The 13,745-nt window shown below is 32.4% G+C and overlaps 1 protein-coding gene across 1 annotated transcript in view; it reads right to left on the bottom strand.

The window, feature by feature from the left end:
- Nucleotides 1-217: 217 nt before the first annotated feature.
- Nucleotides 218-13,745, bottom strand: part of LOC144360336 (ras GTPase-activating protein nGAP-like) — a 134,555-nt gene continuing 121,027 nt past the window's right edge. The window contains exons 13-21 of the mRNA XM_085492311.1: nt 13,363-13,442; nt 13,072-13,134; nt 12,411-12,604; nt 11,636-11,779; nt 11,049-11,139; nt 10,596-10,706; nt 8,975-10,216; nt 8,236-8,438; nt 218-3,250 (exon numbers count right to left, since the gene is read on the bottom strand). Coding sequence (XP_085348437.1) covers nt 2,998-3,250; nt 8,236-8,438; nt 8,975-10,216; nt 10,596-10,706; nt 11,049-11,139; nt 11,636-11,779; nt 12,411-12,604; nt 13,072-13,134; nt 13,363-13,442 — 2,381 coding nt within the window. The 3' untranslated portion in view covers nt 218-2,997. The remainder of the gene's footprint in view (nt 3,251-8,235; nt 8,439-8,974; nt 10,217-10,595; nt 10,707-11,048; nt 11,140-11,635; nt 11,780-12,410; nt 12,605-13,071; nt 13,135-13,362; nt 13,443-13,745) is intronic.

Here is a 13,745-nt window from a genome sequence, read left to right as displayed (position 1 = left end):
CAAACCTAAGTCCCTGTTAGGTAAAAAACCACGAAAATGGGCATACATTTTTCCCAAACTTGTCCAAAAAAAGGCATCTTTTTCACACACTTTTGCTAAATTTAAAAGGACATGGTCTGGTGGTGAAAATGATTGAATTCCGGTTAACCTTACACAGGTAAGATCAATTTGTTTATACAAATTCAGTGTTTGTAGCAAAACAAAACAAACAATACACTTGTTTTCATAGTTGTTACTTTTTTATATACTATACAAATGGAAATTAACAATGCAAACAATAATATTGACAAAATACATGCCAATGATTCAAATGTTGTTTTCCAATTGTTCTATTGTCATAATACATTAAATAATATTTATATATACATATATGTAAACAATTATACTATAAACACTAAATATAATATCTAGTTTTGCATAATTAGCTACGGTTCTTGGCCCACCCAACAACCAAAGAGACTCTTATTGTAAGGTAAACTCAAAGTTTTCCACTAACACATCATGCACAAATAAAGTGGCAGATAATGGAACCAAAGTCAATATTATTTTAAAATTTGTTTTCAATGGCCATCGTTAGCTAATGCATGACATATGGATCCTACCTTGTTAAACACTGATACAATACAAATGGATGAGATGAACATTATATATATATATATTATGAACATAGCCACATAGTTAAGCAGTCTGTTCATAAAAAAACAAACATTTTATTTATAAAAATGAATTAAAAATTCATTCATGTACAATCATTTTCATGAAGGTGTGAACCACTTTTTATAACCCATTTCACTAATCTACAATGTTTTAGCAAATGAACATCACTATTTACCTATTTACAATGTCTCTTTCAATGAACACCTGTATTGAATCGCACAAGGGTTAGTTTGACCTTGGACAAATCACAATAAGTTCCATGCTACGAGAAAATGGATTAAATTTGAAAAGTTTCAATAAACAATGTTCACACCTACTTGAAAATGATTGTAAATAGGTTTTAATCCATATTGATTTGTGTTTCTTGTTACCCGAGTGTTAGTGTGAATTAAAGAAATATGCACAATTCTCCATTCTGCCAAATTCAAACCTTTAAAATAAGTATAATAAAAAACCCAAATGTTTTACACTATTTTACATACAACAGGATGGTGGACTTGAATTTTTCTTATATAAGTGCCCTGTCAGCCCAATTAGGGAAAAAAACAGAAAAGTTCATGCAAATTACCGGTAGTAAAACTGTAATAATTAGAATAATAAATAATATAAAATGAAACCATCCCAAGAACGCTCAGTTAAAAATTATCATATATTACTATCTGATGAAATAATGCACAATATTATGTCATAAGGGAAGCCTGTGTCAAATGCTGCATAGATATGGTATGTATGAGTAAAGCAATTTTGGAGGTGGAAATGACTGCTTAAAGTATAATAGGTAATAGTTGCAATCTGGGAAGAATTCTTTTCATGGAGTGAACTACTGTTTTACTTGAAAGTACTTGACATCAGGGTAGACCATGTGTATTGCATGGTTAGATCAATTATTTACTGGGCTAATATCATTAGAAGAGGGAAGATGACAATTCATTAAATTTTGTTTACAATATACTGATATGTAATAAATTTATTTATTAACAGCTATTGTCTATTGTGCCTTCAGTAGGCTAGTTTAAAGGGAATTGTTGAATCACTCACATCTTTCAAGCCCTCCATCCGAGACTCTAAACGGTTGACCCCTAACAACATTCCAAGCGACAGTACAACAATCTCACTGATGCAAGTAAAATGTGTATCATTCATGGTGAAACCTCTTTAGGGTGCGTGCTTAAAACAATTCATTCCGACTATTAATGATGTATTTACAGAGAGAGTACATGAATACGTTGATGTGAAGCAAATGACAAGTCAATCGTAATTGGATAAACTAGAGTGAACGCCTTTGTTACAATAAAATAGCAATGCAATGCTAGGACGGGAACCTAGAAATTTCAAAGAAAACGTGTAAAATCAAGCACAACATTTAAATAATCTATTTCAATACAGCAAGTAATTTCACAATGAGAAAAAAAAATAAACATTTCAACACATTTCCATAAATTTCTAACTGTACTGGAAAATGTAAGTAGCAATAAACCCTTAGCACCATTTTAATTGTCTAATGACCAAAATAAGAATTTTCCAATTCTTTGCTTTTTTTTTTAAGACTGTGGAAAGCAGACTTTATGCAAAGTACACTTTTGTTGGAGGGGCTATTCAAAAAATCATCAGTCGCCCTGTATTTTTTTCACAGATAGTTCAACCATCTGTCAGAATACTTTAAAGAGAAACACCAGCATCTTCTTGGAAGAAAGAATTTTTCTGATAAAAATACTGAGGGAAAACAGGAAAATTTAACAATGGCAGCTTTACAACTATAAGAATATGAATGTAACAGACCCCCACAAAGTGACTCTATAATATTATGAGTACTGCAGTTATCAGTTCCACAGTAAATATCAATATTACTGCCATCATTTGAATATTGGCAGTTTAGTCTGACTGAACTTGTCAGTTCAATAGGCAGTGAATAAAATGTTTTGTTTTAAAAGAAGAACTAACTGAGCAACACAAACCAGTGTCATAGCCCTGAACAGGCAGTAAGCTATATACATGCGATAAAATTTTTGCATGAAAGTGAGAATAGAAAGCTGACCATTTTCCCTTGACTTCAGTTATGATGGATGGCAGTAGAAGTTTTTCTGTTTCTTTAAAAATGTTCTTCAGAGCAAACAGCGCCCTCTAACACCATGCCAGAGATGTTCTTTTGTTTTCACATGTGGAACTGATTACAAAACAACAGTGTAGTAGAGTTCACCACAATTTTTAGGCATCTTTGTTTCCATGGTAATAAACTGATATCTCATTCCTAGATATCATATCAAGTTAACAGTTTATAGTTTACACATTGTCTACGTGTAACACTGACAATGAACATTGAATTGGCAAACATTTTATAACTCAACAATGACTGCTTTTATATTCTCCATTCACAGGGAATTTGGGTGCAGGTCTTGGACTGCTTGATGATCCGTTTCTTGTATGCAGATGGTAGCGTTCTTTCAGCTGTGATAGCGCCACCATGAGTTTGCCATTTGCAGTGTCCAGGGTCTCAATACGTTGTTCTTGTGCTTCAATAATCTTTTGTTTGGAGATGATGACAGCCTGCATTTCCTCTTGTTCCTGTTTTAGTTCATCTTCAACACACATTAATCTAAGGGTAGAATGATTAACAGATGTCAAAGTACAATATATATATATATATAATCAATTGCTGCTGGGATTTGTTTTAAAAACGTTATTTCTAAATGTAAATGATGTACACACCCCTACATGTTATATATACTTTGTTAGCTCAATATTTGAGTTTTTGGAAAGAAAACAAAAATATTTGTTTCCAAAATCTGGAATTTTTATTTTTTTTTTTTTAAATTTGCATTTCTAAGATTTTAAGTTAGAGCAAACAACTATAATGCACTTAATATATATTTTCGACCTTCCTACTAAACAGGTGTGCATAATGTAATTTGACATAATGAAAAATTCCTATCTGAATATGAAGCTGTGGCTATTTCTGAACAATAATAAACAAACTTTTATGACCTTAAAGTAACTTTTGACTTCACGTGGCAGAGTACAAGGAGGAAATCAATAAACAACTGTTTCCATGGAAACAAGAAGTAGCCGTCTATTTAAGCAAATGTGGCACTGACAAATTGTGATTTCAACTCTTTTTAAATCAGGTTTATTTGGAAACCAATCATGATATTGAGTGAAATGATACTGAAGAGATTGTCTTATTTCATATGTGAATCATATTTAAAACAATACAGTGCAACAACAATGGTAGATTAAGATTAATCTCACTATCCATGATGCATCTTCCATATGTAATAATGTAAACAACATGACATAATTTGGTAGCAAAACAGAATTTGGAAATATAAATAGCATTATGGTTCAGTGAATGCTTATATATTTGATAGTACAAGATTTTGTACTTGCTAGGATATTACTTGTAATATATATCACAACACAATTGTTATAGTGTTTTAAATTTAACAACAAACTGAGACATTATTCTGTGAATTAAACACATCAAGCTAGGGAATAATAAATGATGTTCAATACACATAATGAACTATTAATATTAGGGTCCAATCTTATAACATCACACTGGGATGAGATATCAATAAATTCACAACATGTTTATGATAAACAACACACATTATATTTGGACAAATACATATGATACGCAATAACATACATTGAACATTGTTTGTGCAAGATGACAATGAATGTCTCTCATGACTATTTTCGATAAACATTTTGCCATTGAAACCATTATAACAGAGCAGTTAATCATTATGTAATTTGAATGCACTTCTTCCACAACCAGATTCCAGTGAATAAAACAAACAAATACCAGTCAATAAATGTCACTTATTGCTCATTGAGTTGTCATACACATACAGTACAACCTCAGGTTAGATTTTGATTTTGAAAAAACTACTAGGCTACTGAGGTATGTATGACAACAATTTATCATAGATTACAGCTCAAGATCCAAATGCACAAATATTCTTCATATTATACGAGAGAAAATAATAAAGTTTTGCAGTAATAAACATTTGAGTGTATTTTTAATCACACGATTGGCCTTAGAGGGAGGAGGCCTTTGGATGCATGGAACCATTTCAAACATCTTGATGACTATTTGAATATAAGCTAAAAACAAAAGTCATAAAAACACTACCTCTAAACACCACAACAAATGACTATGCAAGCCAATATGACAGAATAATATCAGTTTTAGACATGTACCATTATATGACAGAAAGATAATTGGTAATTTATAGGTTGAATGGACTTTAGACCTAGGTCTTGCAAAGCATGCTGGGAGATCCAAACAATTAGAGCAACACTGCAAGAAACAGAGCAATAAATGTTGCCATCTTCAGCTGTTTCTGTCAATATATAATCAGGTTGATAATAAAAGGCCAGACAGATGGAGATTATAAATTCACTACACAAGATACAGGCCATTAAATTCAGCAAACAAAGTAATTGCAAAGGTTACAGGGGCAAATAGGTCTTAGTCAAGATAAACACATTTTTATGGAGGTGGAGATTGGTTTGGAGCAATGCACTTTTGAGGAGGTGGGAACAGATTTGGGAGTAACATTTGAAAATAATATATATATATATATATATATATATATATACTGTATATATATATATATATATATTAGTCTAGATGTGGGAGTCGATTATTCCAAAACAAATGTGCTCAATACAAAGTATATGTAGAGCGAATAAATGCGGTATTAATTCCTCTATTACCGCATATATATATATATTTCTGTTTAACTGGTGTGCATTTATTTGTTTGTTGTTAATATACCAGAAATATTTTTTTTTATTTTAAACTATGTAGCAATAAAGCAGAGTCTATGATTTTGCACATAGAATAAGAATGACCAAAGTGTAGATTTTAAGTCTACAGCAAAAAAGGAAATATTGTTTTGTTCATAATTAACACTGAAACTAGAGACAATTAGTCAATCAACAGACCTTTTCTTTTAAGGCAAGTGAAATTGTGCTTTTGGAGCTAAAAATGGCTGAAAAAACTTCCAAAGCTTTTAGAAGAGCTACTTTTCACTCTCTAGCCATTTTCAAAAGGGCAAGATTTACCTATGATTTGGAGAGATGGAAAAAAACATACTTTGAAGTAATTGCATACCATTAAAACAAATCATCTCCTTGACTTTTACAATTTGTATTTATTTTAACCTGTTAAAAACCCAGATAAAAAAAGTATGTATATTATGGTTGCTATGGTAAAGTTTCTCACTTTGTAACATACGATGAAAAAGTCAGATATTTATTGTTTTGTAGATTTATATTTTAATACAATGTGCATTAATTACACAAATTAACTAGAAAATTCGCAGTAATTTGTGTTTTTAAAGTGGTTAATCTCTTAAAAGATATATTGCACTTGGTAAAAAATGATGACTTGTGTCCAAAGTAGTAACTGCCTAACTATTTTAAAACAACAAATTTTGATAATTTGTTTATGCCTATTTTCATATATGAAGTGTCTGTGAAGGTCCTCATTTTGTATGGTTAGAAACTGGCAATTGCTTGAGTAGGGAACACATTAAATTAACAGTTTAATAGTTAACATGGTAAATACATACATATAATACAGGCAATTTGTCATGACTCTCAGGACTACAACCAAATACAGTTTAATACTATACAAATGTTGAAGTGCATAATACATTGGGTTTGTTGTGACACACAATTTACTCATTATATCAGAACATTCATTATGAAAGTGTCCTTTATAACAAGGTTAGAGTTACCCTTGGTGCCATTTTAACCTATTGAATGCCGAAAACAACTTTCACCATTCACCACGATTAACAAACTAAAGTTGCAAAATTTGTTAACCATACTTTTTTTTTGAAAATTACGATCCAAACCTGTAGCAAATATGTTATTATATCCATATATAACTAGCATCTATGTACTTAATTTCATTAATATCCAATGAGTAGTTCTTGAGATATCAGTGGAACAAACGCACACACACACACACGTATATATAAATATACAGAATCCAATTGAGTGCTTCTCATACACAAACCTGTCTATAAAATACTATGTTGAATTACTTTGACCTGACATACCTCTGTCATTTACGTATGTATGCACATTACTATTACACTACTTATTGAGCAACCATGGTATTTGAGGTCAAATGTTAAGTTATTGTATTGCATCCATTTACATTTTCATACCATTGATCCACTGGTAATGATGAAGAATGACAGCATTGGAGTACAAAACCACTACATCCACCACTAACTTAAGATCAAATGTCAAATTTAAAAGCACTAGAGCTGCAGTTCATTGGAAATGGTATTGATAATATTTGAAGGCCAGTCATAGGTGTAGGTGTGGAATCTGAACTTGGTACAACCAGTGGAAGTATTCACAGAACAGTACAAAACTCATAAGGAAGGAAAGAAAGTAAGCAAGGAAAAGACAAAGCAAGAAAAGAGTCTTGCACAAACATATTTTATTGGGAACATGCATGGGTACAGAGGACTGACAAAAACATAATAAAATGTACTAAAAAGAAGAACTGACATTTAATATAAACTAAACATAAAAATAATATTTTATAAATAATGCTTAAAATATGAAGAACTGAGAGTTAAAGAAAATACATACCGAGAGAGGACTCTCTGAGGCAATACATTAAAACGAAAAATTTAACGAATTTGAAATTAATAATAATGCAAATGAGTGTGAAGAGAATTAGCAAGTGCAAACTATAACATAAAGCTTGAAGATGCAAAATGTATGGACTAGAACCTACTTTGCTGGTAACTGTGGTGGTAACATTTATACTGTTACAGCCAATAAATGTTCAGTAGTTCACTAATGTGTCATAAAATCAATGATATGTGTTAATCCCCTCTCAATTGAACCCTTCCACCCCTACATCAAAATTCTATGAGTGTGACATGCCATTTATCAAGGGGAGTGGAAAGGTCAAACTGAGATGCGACTAAAACAACACTCAGATAATTAGTTGATAAGTGCTTATAAAAACCAAGCAGTTTTAATAGTCATTGTGATGTTACAATCTAAAAAACTGGTAAAAATTGTAAATAACATTTAAGTCCAATGGCTGATTATTGTAGCAACTATGCGTCAAAGGATGTTTTTAATGATATCTACATTTCTTTGGTACTTATTGACCAGAATTTTATAACATAAAGCAATCTAAATAGTGAAAGTGCTTGATTATGGCCCCCAAATCTGAATAACTACTTTCACAAATTTTAACATGACACGTTTCTATAATCAGGTGTACAGTTGTCTTAAATACATATCCCATCATGCAAAGCTCTAATAAAGGAACAGGCACTTAGTACATGCTGTTAGTATATAATATTTTGCCGAGTAACAAGAGTAAAACAAAAAGCATAAAGTAAAAAGATCATTTACTGCTTTACCCATATTTACAGTAAGTTGCAAAAGCTAAAAACTAAAAAAAGTCCAACCTCAGAGTTAACATGTTCTACCACTAGAGGGGGCTAGTCACTACATCTACTCCACTACCATATTAGACTAATAGAGGGCAGTATAACACCATCAAAGTGATGTGCTTATCTATACCTTGTAATGATATCTTTCATCTGTTGATCTTTCTCTTCTTGTTGACACCGTAATTGCTGCTCTCCTTCTTTAAGCCGTGCATTCATCTCCATGACCTGTCGCCTGGTTGCCATTTCCTGGTCAGCTATTTTCGCCTGTGCTTCCACAAGCTGTACAGACACAGTGCTTAGTTCTTCTTTTAAAGCCGCCATTTCCTTCTCATACTGCAACAAGAAACATCGCACTGATTGATTCAACACTTACAAGAGTTGATGATACTTTTAGACAAAAGAAAAGTAGAATAACTGACAGTTCCATTTTCATTTTAATCAATCAATTTAAAAAGGTTGCCAAATAGAGTGACATTATAAGAGATTATTGCCTGTTTCCTTAGAAACAAACACAGGACCGCATCTTATCATAAACTCCATAAAACAGCAAAAAAAAAAAAAATTTTCTCTCATTTATTGTGTAGTAGGGTAGAAATCTGGCTAATTCAGAAGCATCAATGTTTACGGCAAACTTGTAAAGCCGATATAAAATGGTTGACATGGTAACTATATTCTAATACTTCAGTGAGAATGAGCAGGACGTTTGATGGGTGCCTTTTGCTTAGAAATAGAGAGGTGAGAGAGATTGTAGCTGTAAATCTTAGGTGCTATTTTACAATACAATGCCCCTGGTAATTAGCAGAATATTATATTATGTGAATATTGCAAGCATTACATTTTGAGTGGAGTTAACACTAAAACTAGCCTACCTCAGCAAAAGTGCGAGAATCCATGGTTGTTTGTGTGGCAGTTTCTTGTTTTCGACATAATTCTGCAGGTGGGCTGTTAAAGCCAAGAGGGCTGTATGAAGGTGTGGTGGCATTACTACTGGATGTGGCAGAGAAATGCATAGCAGTGGAAGTGGTTGGGCTGTCTCCGCTACTAGAGTCTGAGAGCACTGCAGCATGTAATGGTTGTGCCATTGTGGTATATAATGAATGTTTAACAGCTGTATTCAGCGTGCGAATAGTTTGATGTCCATGATGATGATGAGCTCTAGTCCTAGGTGATGCAGTCATTAAAGAAACTGGCCTGACCGGACTTTGGGTCCTCTGATCTGGTATTCTGCTGCTGCGAGAAGTTGTCGCATATTGTCCGCAACGTTCAAGCTCACGAAGAGATGACTCTATTCGATGACCCCCCTTTGATCCCAGCTTTGGCAATGTGTGAGGGGCGTCCATGATGCCAGGAATGCCATATGGCATTTTTTCTGGGGAAGGAGACGATTCAGTGCTACTGCTGTTACTGCCAACCGTAAACAGTCTGTCAATTTGTGACATACCTAGCGTGGAGTCAAAGTCTTTATCTTGGAAGCTAACATTGCTGGCGACAGAGCTTTTGCTATCATTGGTAGTCTCATCAATATATTTAAGTGATCCCACTGATAACTGATATACAGGATTACTAAATGAAAGAGGCAGTGGTTGTGGTCGTGTTGTCATGGCAACAGACATCTCCTGGTGACTTTGGCAGCCTGGAGAGCTTTCAGAAGTATCTTGCGAAGGTGAAGTTTCGCTGGATGATGGAGCATTTGATGATTCCTCAGACAATTGTTCCTTGAACAGATCACAAGACAAATTAACCCTTCGTAGTGGCACACAATCCTCTGGGGAGTGAACACTGGGATGACAACAATTTTTAAGTTCAACATCATCTTTGCGGTGCTCTCCTTTCTTTAAAAATTGCACTAGTGAGTTCACGGCACATGATTTGGAACCTTCATTCATGGCACTGTCAAAGGAGGGCAGTATTGATACATCACCAGAATTAGACAAATCAGCATCTTGGAATAGTTTGGCTAAATGATCCGGTACACTAGATTGTAACGATGGCGTGGAACTATACAAGGCCATTTTTTTGGCTAACAAGTTGGATTCATCCATTGGCTGTTCCTTAGCACTATTGATCCTAGACAAAATGTCTGGCAAAGGTTCCAATTTATCCAATGAATCCTGCAAAGATGACAGAATGAAAATTGATGAAGTTACATGATGGAAAAGTTTCAATTCAGTTAGATTCAAATTTCATATTCAGTTAGAAAGTTGGTCAAATCAAGTTATTAACTTGAAGACAACATCAAATAACTTTGTATCAACGTCTAACCAAATCAATTCTGGAATATAATGAGCAAAAGTGAATACAAAACCTAAAATGTGAAGTATTTATACTGAGTACATTAATTGGCAACAACTGAATGACACAATCATGCAAGATATATGGACTGATAATCACTGAAATCTAGATTTAGATGCTTTTAGTTTTCAGCTAGAAAAGTGATATTTGACACCATATTGATTTCAACAATATAAATCATTCATGTATGACATTTACCTTATTGCACAAGTCGACATTCTGAGTTAGTAAGCTATGTAAGATAGAAAGCTCTCTGCCTAAATCAATAATACCATCAAAATTAACTACATTGCCTTCATCACTCGGCCCCTAGATGGTGAAAACAAACATGATAGTAATACAGTTAGCAAGAATTCATAAATATTGATTCAAATCATAATGCTTTACCTTCACAGAACTAAGATCTTAACAAATTCTATGTGTTCTAAATGACAATAAACACAGATTGGAAAGATACAACAGGCATTTTTATCTATACATAGTATTTTTACTTTAAATTATATCAATTGACACTTCAAGTAAACACTTCGGTAAGTGCAGATGTTATCTGTTGATAAATATTCGAAAAAATATCTTTGCACTCCTTTTAAAAGTGAACAAATCGTTGTTTGAATTTCAAACTTTCAATTAAAGAATAAGAAGAAAACTCACAGATATTTCATGAAGGAATGTTTTCATATTTCCCCATTCCCTTTCAACAAAATCATTCATAAACACCATGTATTCTTCTTTACTACCAAATCTATAAATAAGAGCAATCAATTAAGATAATATCACAAATGTACATACATCTTCTATCTAACAATTGTTTTCAATTTCCAAAACATCAATTTAAGTACAGTCCTACTAATTTAATTCAAACTCAAACTTTTTAACAACTTTTGTATTTAAAGCATTTAATATTTTTTAAAACACAAGAAATTATGTTCACTTGTTCAAAATTATCCAAAAAATTACAGAAAAACACATATTGCACCAAATTTTGACTGAGAAAATTATAGCATTCAAAAAGTTAACAAAATCTCATTTGTTCAGCTTAAAAAATTTACTAGATAGTGTGATGTTTTTTTAAAAGTTTTTGACTGGTACTAGCGTTTATAAAAAAAAAATACACTACTGTAGATAGATTGAAATTCAAAATAATTTATCTGATAAAGGAATCTAAAAAATCTTTCTTACTACTACTAGAATTAGATTTTGGTTTGTCGCAGACTGTATGTATTGCATTGTGGACTTACTTGGTAAAGTTTGCCAGATTCTGAACCGTCTTTGCAATCAGCGTCAATGTTCTGGCAGTTCTTTCTGTGGGGTATTCTTGAATTAGGTCAAATAAACTTGGTGACATGATGGCAGGACACAGAAATCGTAAAAATATTGATGCACTGCAATAAAAAAATACAAGTTATCACATAAAAGATAAAGTGATGTATATTGTACCCATTATATTATTTAAGTATTTGGTTATATACATGAACCTAACATCATTGGCAGCACAATATATAAATGACAAAGATGTTTTCATTTTTTCAATGATTTATTATACATTAAATGCAATTTTGGAAGATGGAGATGTGATCCTAAAAGAGCAAATATGGTACCATTATAGAACAAAGATGCACTTTATTAATTTTGTTCCACATTTCGAAAATATTTAACTTTCGATCAGTGAACACAGTCGTTTCAATATTTCCCAGGAATGTTTGTACACTTTTACATAGATGTACCAACAATGATAACATGAAACATTTTGTCAAAACTCATACTGTTCAAATATTAGGATGCAGTCTAGCATTTTTTGACATGACAGGACCCCACTGAATAATGGTCCACTTATTATAAATGCAAGATCGTTAAAACTTGACCCAGTAGCTCAAAACCACAGCTTATCTCTTCGCTCAGTGTTCTTCAGCAGCGCACACAGAGCGCATAGAAATACGTGGTACAGTGGTGCGCATCTTAGCAACGTGGAACGTCTTGTGATGTAGCTATGTCCCCGAGGATATCATTACTCACCTAATCAAATGATCAGCAATGTCTGATTTATCTTTCTCACGACAGAGATTTCTAAAACTATGGAAGACGGCTTTGATATCACTGGGGAATATACTGAATGAATTGATAATCTTACACCACACCATTTCACAGAGTACAGTCAAATTGGACTGATGTAAAGAGACATTATTGCTGGATGCTTTGGATGGATCAACCTGAGAAGGCAAATGCGTAATGATTACATACTGTGAAAGTGACAAGACTCACTAAGTGTTCTCCACAGGCAAATGCTCTAGCATGGCAGTCTATTTGTATAATACCATCTAATGTGCATAATTATTATAATAATTAACATATTGTTTTGTAACCATGTATGGTAAAACCAACAGCTTAAAAGGCCCAGAACATCTCATCTCATATACTTTGTTAACATCTTAGTAATGCCAATCCAACTGTTCACTGGATTTTGTTTTCTGTTATTTTGCCGATAGTTAGATTCGCTAAATTAAATCCCAGTTAATGAAATTTTAACAATGAAGTATATCATTTTTTTCACAACACTGTTATTTAAAAATGTGCCAAAAACATATTTTCATAAAATACAGAAGCAAAGCACACTTTTTATTTTTACAATAATGAACTTAATCATGCATATTTATGATGAAAATAAATGACAACTTACTTCAGAGTCATCGTCATTTTCATATAGTGTGCTGATGTAATCTCCTAGGGTATCTTTTAAATACTGAAAAAGAAAAAAAAGAATAACTTGAAAGATGAAATAATCTGTATTGTAATAGACCTATTATGTCACTTGAGTGATCACAGTCATGGTTAACTTATCAAAGCAGAAGAATGTAATGAATCGTTTTATGTGAAGTGACCAGAGCTGTAAATTTGAATCTCTTTTCAATTTTGTCAAATAAAAAACATTGCTGAATTATTAAATAATAAAATAGAAGATTATTCTCACCTTATCTCCAACAAGTTTTAAATAGGCTTCCATGGCTTTGGTAGCAATAGAGTTTGCACGGAATACCATGCTATCATTAGCTGAAAAAATAAAAAAAAAAAATAAAAAAAAAAATAAAAAAAAACATCAAGAACAGAACAAATAATATCACAGTTTCTTAGGTAGTATCAATAATAAATATATATACTGCACTTGTTATCAATATTAAAATATTTAAGATTTTATGGAAATAAAATTTCCAAAAAAATATTTATATAAACTTGGCATCTATAAAAATGTTATCCCACAAGACAGCCTACTAGGTCTTGTGTTTAATAATAGATGCATATCTAGAGGAAGCAGCTACAATGTGGATAGAGCACTATAGAATAACCATCAATATT

The sequence above is a fragment of the Saccoglossus kowalevskii genome, chromosome 17 (assembly GCF_978046115.1).
Source record: "Saccoglossus kowalevskii chromosome 17, keSacKowa6.1, whole genome shotgun sequence".
NCBI classification, from domain to species: domain Eukaryota; kingdom Metazoa; phylum Hemichordata; class Enteropneusta; family Harrimaniidae; genus Saccoglossus; species Saccoglossus kowalevskii.
This window is presented reverse-complemented; position numbering and strand designations above follow the sequence as displayed.